This window comes from Sinohyriopsis cumingii, chromosome 18 (genome assembly GCF_028554795.1).
Source record: "Sinohyriopsis cumingii isolate HCF-2022 chromosome 18, ASM2855479v2, whole genome shotgun sequence".
In the NCBI taxonomy this organism is placed as follows: domain Eukaryota; kingdom Metazoa; phylum Mollusca; class Bivalvia; order Unionida; family Unionidae; genus Sinohyriopsis; species Sinohyriopsis cumingii.
In genome coordinates this window covers 32,434,497-32,446,792 of record NC_142978.1, presented here as the reverse complement: position 1 = coordinate 32,446,792, position 12,296 = coordinate 32,434,497, and the positions used below count along the sequence as shown (strand labels likewise).

Sequence of the window (12,296 nt, the reverse complement as noted above, 5' to 3'; positions counted from 1 at the left end):
AAAAAAAACACATAAGGGACTTCTTGTGCAGAAAGAAAACTGCATGTTTGACAATCAGGGATGGTAACTCTCAAATAAAGTCACAGAACATTAACATTGAACGTAGCCTATGTCTCATAACAATCAAGCAGAATACCAACTTTGGTTCAAATAAAAACATAATTAAGTGAGTTATCATGAAGTAAATAGGTGGGAGGTCCATCAGTCAGACAATCAAACTCAGAGGAGGACTAATCTAGCTGTATACCATATTTGGTTGAAATCCAATAATAACTGAATTACTGTGCAAAAATGAAACTGTGATGGATGATTAGAAAGGAAGGAAGGATAGATGGAATGACAAAATAATATATGGCCAGGCCTAATTTTGTGCCCTCGTTGCCATTTTTGATCGAAAGCAGGAAACAAGTAAATATGAGATTTATTGTAACTGACCTTCATACGTAAGTGCTTGCCAAACAGATGTGACCACCTCAAGTGCTTTGATTATAACCCTTCATTCCAACTAGTGAAATGAACACATTAATCTTGGCGGAAATAAGTGGTCTCTATGCTTTTTAACTCGTAAATGTTTTAAAAGGTAGATAAAAATAGTATCTGATCAAAAGGCATATGTGACTATAATAAATAAATAATACATTTAAGCAATAAAATGTACTGGAAAGCTATAAATAAACTTAATAGTGAAAACTTAATAAAATCATCATATTGCCAGCAGGAAAAAATTCGAACTACTAGCATATTAATTCAATGGTTCAATAACGCATATCGCCATATTTTTAATAACATATTCCAATATCCCATCCCCCAACTCACACAAATTTTCAGATGATGCCTCAACAGTTGGGACATAATTTGCCACATGTATCTTCCCGCAGTGAATCTCGTCATAATATATCTAAACATTTCACTTAAATATTAAATTTTGATTTCTAACCTACCCCAAGAAATACGGGGTGAGGGTGGAATGCGTAAAACCTGCACCCTTTCTTCCTGCAGACGGTTACCACACGGGCAATCTGTGTATCAAGTATTTGAATTGTAGGAGATACGATTAGGAAGAAATGGACAGTGCGTATCACAATACTAAAGTGTGGGCATAATAAAGGGTCTTCAGAGTTGAATAATTATTAAACTGGAGCATTATCACCATACGGGGCCCCGAGTGGCCGAGTGGTCTAAAGCGCTCTCCGTTACGGATCACTACCATCTCACCTCTGTCTGCGGCGGTTCGAGTCTCGGATTCAGCCAATGTGGGTATGTGAGAAAGCTTGCCAGTAGCTTCTCGTGGGTCGGTGGTTCTTTCCGGGGTTTTCCCGGGTTCTTCCTCCACCATTAATACTAACCGCCATGTATAGCCTATCGTGTGCTGAAAATGGCGTTAAACCCCACAACAACAACAACAACAAAAACATTATCACCATGATAAACAAAGGTACTGTACCTACTTGCATATAAGGCAGGTCCAACAAAAATGGTCCTCTTCTCTTATCACATACTGTGCCAGCATATCATTGTCTATGTTGCTGTTCTTCTGATTAGTCCTAACAAACGGAATACACCCAGATCTGCTGATGCATTATACAATGGTAGATCTGGGTCTGTGCAGTTTGTAGTTGGATCATACTTTTATATGAGTACTTACGGTAATCATTTGTATGCATAACTTTCCAACTATACAGTCAAATAATTTCAAACTCCTTATCTGATAAAACAAGCACAGAATGGTAAATATTCGTGTGAAAGGCATCAAACTACCTGAAGTCTTGGTCATAATTGCTCCTATTTTCACACTTTCACCAACAAAGCAGATGAAGGTAATCACTGCCATGCTTAAGTGACACCACACACACACACACACACACACACACACACACAAACACAGACACCCATTCATATATATATATATATATATATATATATATATATATATATATATATATATATATATATATATATATATATATATATATATATATATATATCTATGACGTCCTCAGAAATTTAAATGTTCATACTTCACATGATTCCTTTTCATGTTTAAACAGTCGGATAACTGCTGTTTTAAGAGAAGACCAACAAGGTATCAAGTCAGTGTGTTTATTCCGATTTCTTTGAAAAAATAAAAAGCTTAAACTTAGCGCAAAAGGTGTCAATCAGCCTTTTGTACATGAAACAAGTACAGTAGTATTAGTACAGTGTTAGAGGCATTACAACAATGCCAATATCAACAAAAATATTATTTTGCATTACATCTATTACATCTATTACATAATCTTTATTAGAACTGTGACATGAATGTGTAGAATCATCTGATAACGATGTAGATAAATTGGCACCTGCCACCCCACCCCCTCTATCTTACAGTTTACCTCTAAAGAGCGTGTTAGCAGGGGTCATACACAACGAACCTCACCCATTTGATAGAGACCATGTCCACTCCGTAGCGATCATCCACGAGGACTCAGTAAGATGGCGTGCCGCTGCGGCAACTCCGTAGGACGCGTGTTTTCTTACTCCTCTCTCTCTCTCTCTCTCTCTCAAAATGAAATAGTATGATAGGGTTCAATGTTAGAACGGGTCATGGGAGCATTCTGAGTTAATTTTGTAAATCGACATGATTTTTTTAACTTCCAGATTAATATATATTCCAAATCTCCTGGACTATGGAAACTCCATAGGTGGCAACCTGGTTATTCTTGGAGATTTCAACTTTCACTTTGACTGTCCCGGGAACCCAAATACATCAAAACTCATAGATTCCATTAATGTTTTCAACCTGAAACAGTCAGTTAACCATCCCACCCGTAAACACGGTCACACTTTAGACTGGATTCTTCATAGACCTGATGATAACATTCTACGGTCCTCCCTGGTATCCCATGACCTTGCATCAGATCACCTCTGCATTATATGCCATCTTGACGTATCAGTCCCTAACCATCCACCTTTATCTGCTACTAAGATAAACCTCTGTATGATAAATAGAACCAAACTAATGCACGACATCCAAGCTAACTTGACAACTTTCTTACCTCCTACCGCAGAATAACTCGATAACTGCCTGCGTTCATTGCTTGTCAAACATGCCCCAGCTACCAAGTGAAGAGTATCAATTCAAAAGTGTTCTCCATGGTATAGCAGTGTTAGGGACCAGCTTCGCACTGCTAAAAGAGACCGCCGTAAAGCTGAGAGGCTTTGGTATTCCACCAGACTCACTATTCATAGGCAAATCTATGAAGCCTCTAAGAAGAATGTCACAAATATAGTCCATGCAGCGAAATCAGCCCACTACACTACTAAGATCATGGAAAGTTCCAGCTGCAAAGAGCTCTTCGAGATTACTAACTAGCTAATGTCAAGGAACAAATCAACACCACTTCCAACTACCTTCTCTCCAGGCGACCTTCCGGACATGTTTGCAAATATCTTCCGTGACAAAGGACAAACCTTTAGAGATAAGCTTGACACCATAATTTCAATCGACTCGGCGTCACCATACAGTTGGGATACAGAATTTGAGCGGCAACCATTAGCATCATTTGAACCTGTCTCTATCGACTTCGTACGTACAATCGTGATGAAGAGTGCACCAAAAGTCATGTGAACTTGATCCAATTCCAACATCACTGCTGCTTGAGTGCTTAGATCCAGTATTGCCTTCACTAACTGATGTTATTAATACCTCTCTCTCATCCGGGGAATTCCCATCATTTTTCAAAACTGCCATTGTAAAGCCTCTGCTGAACTATACCAGAACGATTTAAAGAACTACCGCCCAGTTTCTAATCTCCCATTCATATCAAGAATCTTAGAAAAGGTTGTTCTATCCCAGCTTGTATCTCATCTAAATTCAAACAGTCTTTTTAGCAATGTACAATCTGCATATCGCCCTTGCCACAGTACTGAAACTACTCTTCTAAAAGTAGTCAATGACATTCTCTCTGCGTTGGATAGCGGAAAGATTACAGTCCTCACCCTCCTTGATTTGTCTGCAGCATTTGACACAATAGACCATGATATATTACTTCACCGTCTCCAGCATGTATTTGGCATTCATGATACAGCCTTACTGTGGTTCAAGTCCTACTTGGTCAACAGGACACAAATTGTATCTGCAAATGGAATACACTCCACCCCAGTTGATCTATGTTGTGGTGTTCCACAGGGGTCTGTTCTTGGACCTGTTCTCTTCATTCTGTACACTTAATCGCTCTCAAGTGTCATAGATCATCATCCAGTGTCTCACCAATTGTACGCTGATGACACCCAAATATACAAATCTAGCCACCCAGCTGAAGTTGATACTACCATCCAAAGTGTAGAGAGGTGCATTTCTGATGTGAAATCATGGATGACATGTAACAAGCTGCAGATGAATGATGATAAAACTGAGGCCATTCTGATCACAACACAAAGACTTTCTCATTCACATCCTTTACCTCAAACAATAAATATCAGCAACACCAACATTAAATTCACACAATCAGTACGAAACCTAGGTGTTACTCTGGACAGTACTCTCACGTTGCACGAACATGTCATGAACATATGCAAGGCTGCATATATTGAGCTGCGACGCATCAGATCAATTCACAAATATCTTTCAGCTGATGCCACTAAAACACTTGTGTGTTCATTAGTACTTTCAAGACTGGACTATTGTAACTCAATTCTGTCTGGTTCATCTCAATATCTGCTCCAAAAACTTCAAAAAGTTAAAAACACAGCTGCTCGGATCATACTTAGAGTACCACAATCAGAGCACACCTCCCCGCTGCTCTGTACCCTACACTGGCTATCCATTCGATCCAGGATCGAACACAAAATTTGTTCTCTGTGCTACGTTTCACTGTTGGACTCTAGTCCAACATACCTTACCGACCTCACCCATGTGTAGACACCAACACGATACTTAAGCTCCTCTTTTGACAATCGTATACTCATTATTTCCACTATGAAAACAAAGTCATATGGACAGCGGTCTTCTGCATACCAGGGCCCATCAACGTGGAATGAATTGCGCACTGAACGTAGACACAAAGACACAGTGATAACATTCAAGAGGCTCTCAAAACTCACTTATTTCGACTGCAAGAACAAACTTAAAGACATAATAATGTTTCCTACCTTAAATATTCTCAGCATGTATTTTAATGTTTTCTAATTTCATGGTGTTTGTTTCTGTAATCATATCATTATATGTTTTTTATCTTACATGTGTTGTCTAATGTTGTAAAGCGCTTAGAGCTTCTAAAGATTAGACGCTATACAAAGTCCTCATTATATATATATATATATATATATATATATATATATATATATATATATATATATATATATATATATATATATATATATATATATATATATATATATATCCATACATAGGCTGTGAGATCCAAGGAAAGCGCTTTCCCTCTAATTTGGTATACTATCAATTTGTAATTAAAATTTCAAGCAACACGATACAGTTCCAAACAAAAATTGCTGAGTGTTAATTTCCGCTTGCCCAGAGATTGCTTCGTTTACACGTTCAACCGTATTATGTCTTTTGTTGGGAAATTGAGTGCATGGCCTAGTGGAGTAGTGTTGGTGCTAGAAATCGCTCCGTGCCGTTATTCGTGACACACGTTCATTTCATGCCTAGAATTATTTATGACTCTCCAACTTGTCGAATTATATTTATTTTATTTTATAAATGATCCTAACTTCATGTGTCAATATTTCTCTAGACTGCTATTAGTTTCATTAATATTTTTACTGTTCTACATCAAACATGAATGCGATTTCGATTGTCATGTGTTTGGGCAATCGGCGAATTCTATCACAGGTCTCATAAAAAGTAATAAATATTCGCTTCTTCAGTTCTTTACTCGAGATACGTATTTTTTATATTCTGTCATCATCTGATTTTAGAGAAGAGGCTGGGTTTTATTGTTTTTATTTCCATTTTACATTCTGCGAGAGAAAGAAAAGAAGAGAAGATATGACTTAGGTTCTGAAAAATTTAACCTTTTCCAGAGACATTAATCTATTTGTTTTATAAAGTGAAAGATTCTTTGCAAAAAATGAAAGTAAGTTTTCAACATTTCTAGCTCATTTAAATTTACAATTAAGAGATCGGTCAATATTCAACGTGTGAGAAATGATGACATTTTTGGGAAGTGTTTTTAATTTTTGAAAACAATGAAACAAACAATATCAGGCAGCTTTTATTTGTCAAACTGAAGTTAGTGTAAAATTATGAATATCAATATATATACGATATTCTGTGTAAGGCTTTAGGGGAAAATAATAATGTCTAATTAGTATGATTTGCTATTTACCTTGAAGCCATAGCGATATCATCTAACAAATATTTCCTGCAACGAAATAGGTAAGCATGACAGGTATATGTTTATTATTCCGAAATTAAATGACAATTAAATTCATTTGTAAGAACTTCGTGCTCGCCCTTGGCAAATCATAATCTTATCTTGTATATATACGACATGTTTACTGCTCCCTCTTTATTACTTACACCATCCCTGTGTTATGTCTTTGTAGTTCAAAAATACCTTAAGTGATATTGGCTGAGTTGAAGGGTACTTTCAATACATTAGTGGTTACATCATGCCAAGGAAATGGGAGCTAGTTTAACAATCTGTATTTCACATCGCTACGATGTCTGCTCTATGGCAGTTTATAGTTATGTCTATCACTGGGGCATCATGGCCGCAGACGTGTGGCATCATGTCCCACCCAGTCACATTATCCTAAAACCAGGCTGACCAGTCCTAACACTAACCTGTTAATGCTGAGCGCCAAGCTAGGCACCTGTTAGTAGCATTATTATAGTCTTTTTTATGACTCGTCCGGGATTTGAACCCGCGACCTCCCGCAATCGAGGTGTACACTCTAACCACTTAGGCCACCGGAGCGATACACAATGAGGCAAACTGCATGAATCATGGTGGGGTTTTTTTTATTCCTCAACCGATCACGTCTTTTCAGGTATTATGGGACTGAGGACTACATGCACTATTTACTGACGTCCCGAATTCAAGAGCATAACGACGTGAAAATACCTCGTACCTACGGTATGAAGATTTGAGAATGGAAGTGACCCAATGGACATGCGCAATGCTGTGATTTGCAAAAAACACTTTTAACACTTTCTTACGAAGACTTTTGTTTAGTTCGAATTACAATAATGACATATATTAGACTGACTCTAGCAAGTCATCACAATAAAAATAAGACTTAACAGAGTTAATTGTTCGGAACTCTTTTGATAGGTTCTTAGCATACATACTTGTCCACCAAGCTGGTCGGCATAGAGATAATATAACAAACTGGATAGTAAGTTGCCAGAAAGCAAGGCGCTTACGTAGCAGCGATAATGCCGAGTGCACAACGAGGCAGCGGAACCAGGTTGGCCTGAGAGGATATCAAACCCACGATCCTTGAACTGGGAGTCCAAAGCTCAACCTCAGCAAGTGAAATTTTTATCTTGCAGCAACTTTCGATCTCCGAAGCATATCATTCGAAAGAAATTATTTTTTTCACATTTAATAACTTAACGGAATTACGAGGTCCAAGCTGTTGTGTGTTCCATATTTTATTAATACGTATTTAAGAACAGTGTATGCAAAAGAGGATTTTCTGATCCACAGAAAGTGAACTTCGAACAGGCATAGAAGTTTAAATTGCAGGTTCATATACAACCAAAACTGTATAGACATATAATGCATAAGTAACACAAATACTATTTACATGGAATGTATAAGACCTTGGACTCTATATAAAAAACTGAGTACATAAAATGAACAAAAACTCTTAGTTTCACTGTCATTTGCAATAAGTATGATGGTAAGAATATAAGTACAATATTTATATTTACATAATCCTTCATATTCACGTGTTAATATTGCTCTCAGGTGATTAAATTCACGCATACACTGAACTGATAAACTCAGGTGTTAAGATCCACGCATACACTGACCTGATGCCCTCAGGTGTTCAAATCCACGCATATACTGACCTGATGCTCTCAGGTGTTCAAATCCACGCATACGTTGACCTGATGCACTAAGGTGTTCAAATCCACGCCTACACTGACCTGATGCTCTCAGGTGTTCAAATCCACGCATACGTTGACCTGATGCACTAAGGTGTTCAAATCCACGCCTACACTGACCTGATGCTCTCCGGTGTTCAAATCCACGCATACGTCGACCTGATGCACTAAAGTGTTCAAATCCACGCATACACTGACCTGATACTCAATCATTACCAGTCAATCTATTCTAATATTTAAGCAGAATTTGTACGCCTCCATTGGATGGAGCATTACGTATGTCCAGATATCACGTTACGTCAGGCCCATCAGGAAGTTTTATTTGCAATTAATAACTTTAGAAAAAGTGCATGAATTGAAACCCAAATCAAAGTCTTCCCCTTAAAATGACCTAAACTGAATCCCTTTTTCACCACATTTTGGGAAAATTGTTACTCCAATTAGACTGAAAACTGTTCTTCATCAAGTGCATCGTACTGGTGGGGTCACCGGGTGGTATTGACACGTATGTTTAGTGTTTTTTAATTACTCATTATATAAATCAGCTATTAATGTCAGAATTTAAGACTGCAATTGGCACATTTTCAGTCGAAAAAATAATACCCAAATTTAAAACACCATTTTGGATATTAGTAGGCACATAATAATGTCCGAATTTGGATATTATAAGCCAAACACTACAAGAACGAGTTTCATGACGAGATAACGTGCTCGTAACTCGATTGCTTCCTAATTTGTTCACATCACAATTATTATCTTGGATCATTTTTAAGGAAAAATACCTGTCTAAATATTTAAATTCGTGAATAGACAAAATATTTTATACTTACAATTTTAATGTAATCCAGCATCTTAAGCCCTCTTACGATTTCATTGGTATTGAGTACTAAACTGAAATGGCAAATCCATTTTTGGGCCATGATTACCCTTTTTGGGCTATGATTACCCTTTTTGGGGGATGATTATAGTAGAAAGACATTAGAAACCTGATACAAATTTCTCTACGACATTCATGTACAAACATATCTTCATAAAATAACAAGTACGCAATGCAAATACAAGTACTATCAAACAGGTAGATGGTACACACATTATAGCCAGTTAGGCGCAGCTATCAATTATGGAGTGGGTGAGAAAGTTGGGTGACACGGTTCAACTCAGAAGCCTACGGTTGTGGGGTCATTCTTCCCTAACTCTTTCAAAAATCTTCTTCAAAGATCAACTGCAGGAACAAAGACAACGAGGACGAAAGCCCTTGGTTCTCACGAACAATAGTGAATGCACGTATAACGGGCACTGCAAAAACACATTTAGACATGTCGTCAAAATTCTGTTACAAGCAAGGTTCTCTCTACCTTGCGAATCAAACACTTCGCATCAGTTTAGCTGTAAGTTACTTAATTTCACCTTTTCCAAGGACTCCAAGACAACAGTCGTTGTCAACTGCTAGTTCTCATAACGCGCAGACTACAAAGAACGTTTCCGCTAATCAGTCAACGACCACAAATGCACAACTATAACTTAACAACTGCATGGTTTTTCCCTTTTTCACATTCGCATACCTTTTCTCAGTTTCCCATTTGCATGGCTTCTCCACTATGAGAGAGGAACGTTAATACTTCCTGTCCATCACAAAGTTAATCAAAAACACAGCCTCGAACCGCACTACACACACACCCTACATGTGCCCTTGCACCACCAGCATCCACAAGCACAATGCAATATATCTAAAGACAAAGGACTGACTCCCTCCTAATCATTCCTTGGTAGAAATATCGGACTCTGTCATGAATATTTAACACTGAAAGGAACAACCGAACAACACCTTATAATTAACACAGGAACTACCTGGCTCCATAAAACATTTTTTCTTGCTCTAACCCCATTTCAACCTACTAAACACGTATACCATGTTACGAAACTAATCCGCGCCATCATCAAGTCTCGTGAATGTTGTACATCATGACGTCTGTTCCTAGAAAATGGCGAATTACTCTGATAAATATTTCCACAATACCGACTTCTTATAATCAAACAATTAATCATTGAAAACTAACAAAGCTCTCTCTCCAATTACAGTTATTTACAACAGATAATATCTACAAGGGTTCGCACGGTTCTGGAAAGTCTTTGCGGACTCCTGGAAATAAATCTGTCATGGAAAGTAATGTAAAAGTCTTGAAGAACGATATTGTGATGGAAATAAATGGAAAAGTCATGAAAAATAGTAACACATTAAAACGTAACGAAATTATATCACAAGCAGTCGTTTCGAATTGATAGATTTTCAGAATCAAAGATTGCAGTATTCCAGTTTGTTTATTTCTCTAAATCCGATTTTAAATGCCCATTAGTATCCAATTACCTCCTTGTCAATCTATAATGTTAATATGGGTTGATCGGATGCATGTTAGGTTTCGCTCTACAGTGTCGTACTTTGCACAATGGTTTGATTTGTAAAGAAAATGAATTTCCCAGGGTTTCGTCATTGGTTATCCTACTTATTTTTAAAACAAAAAGACCTCTTATATGTTAACCTTTAAGTCCCGTTATTTTGGTGTATGATTTTTAGATGTAATTTGGTTATAGATTATAAAGTTTGGCTTTTCTTCAGATGCGCTCCTTCAAAAGACGGAAAGCTCCACTTAGTCATTTTCACTCCCTGGACTTCAAAGGTAAATTGGGAAGAAAACGCATACAATGAAGATAGTCGATAACATTTTTCTAGCTTTTTTCTTCATATTTTATAATATGTTTCCTGTCTTTTTAAAGTTATTAATGTTTACTCAGGTAAAGGTAAATTGTTTTACTTATTTTAATGAGTGCTAAATTTAGTTTATTTTAGAATATTCCAAGTTTAATTCTCGAGGACATGGGAGAAGCCATTACTAAAAGTTGTCTGCTTTAGGCATCGTGTTTTTATAACACTTCGTACAAATAAAGTTCAGTCCCACTGAATGAAAGCAGCAAGGAGGCGTGTCAACATTCTCTCCACTGTGACTGTTTGCAACATGCATACAAGTTCACCTCCTACCAGTTCCGGTTTCAGAAGTATTTAATAACTGACAACCCAAAACTAAATGCCGATTATGGGGTTATCTAGCATGTTGATCAATAGTGTCATTATTCTTATGCGCAGATCCAATGATGATTCAAATATTTTTTTAAATGTCCTGTGCAAAAATCCAATGTTGATCTAAAGAAACGTCATTATTTCCTATGTACAGATCCGATGTTGATACAAAGAAGTGTCATTATTTCCTCTGTAGAGATCCGATGTTGATAAAAACGTGTCATTATTTCCTATGTACAGATCCGATGTTGATCAATATGATCATTATTTTCTATGTAAAAATCTAATATTTCGGCCTTTCGTTGTGTACAATAAAGAATGTAGTCTTGAAAACTTATTAAAAAAATATATAACGACAAAGTCATATAAAATCATAGAAAAAAAAATCAGATTTGTGTAGGAACATTTAAATAGATAGGAATAATTGTTTAGTTTTTAGACACAATGCATAACAAGTTTTGTTTAACGCTACAGTTCTGATTCTGTTTCTAATCTATATTTTTCGCTGGAATCAGAAAAACTTTTGAAGAAATTATCCCGAACATTCTTTACCCTTTCCCTCAAAGCACTTGGGCGATTCTGAAATTATAAACAGAAAAAGCTGAAAAACACTTGTACGTATCCAAAAATTATAATGAAAGTAAAGTGAATAATAATAATAATAATAATAATAATAATAATAATAATACTTTATTCACAACAATAACTACTTCTAATACCACTGCTGCTACTATTACAACTACTACTACGACGACGGTTGATGATGATTGTCGTGGACAGCATCATTATCGTTGCCTTCGTTGTAATTACTTTATCATCAACAACATTATTATCACCTCCCTGAGTGAAAGAGAAAAGACCAGATATATTTGTCATATTATCAAGCGTCGTCTGTCCTGGATAAGTTTCGCTAAAAAGAAATCATATGACCATGCTGCAAAAGAGAATTAAAGGTTGTTCTTCGTCCAGACCACCTCGGTTATTTCCTTAGGACATAAATATGTTTCAGATATACGTCGACGCAATACTTTACATAGTACACTTTGTTCGCCGGAAATTTCTTCGCAATAAAAGAAACTGCAATCTATGTTGATTATATTGGCTACTTCTACAACTGGATTGACCGTAGGGTTGACTGTGAAGTTGCAAATGAAACAAATA

At 36.8% G+C, this 12,296-nt stretch overlaps 1 protein-coding gene across 1 annotated transcript in view; it reads right to left on the bottom strand.

Moving 5' to 3' along the window:
- Positions 1–7,587: 7,587 nt before the first annotated feature.
- LOC149776332 (uncharacterized) overlaps positions 7,588–12,296 on the bottom strand; it is an 86,730-nt gene continuing 82,021 nt past the window's right edge. Inside the window, exon 14 of the mRNA XM_089942843.1 lies at positions 7,588–11,714. Within this exon, the coding sequence (XP_089798969.1) occupies positions 11,604–11,714 (111 nt within the window). The 3' untranslated portion in view covers positions 7,588–11,603. The remainder of the gene's footprint in view (positions 11,715–12,296) is intronic.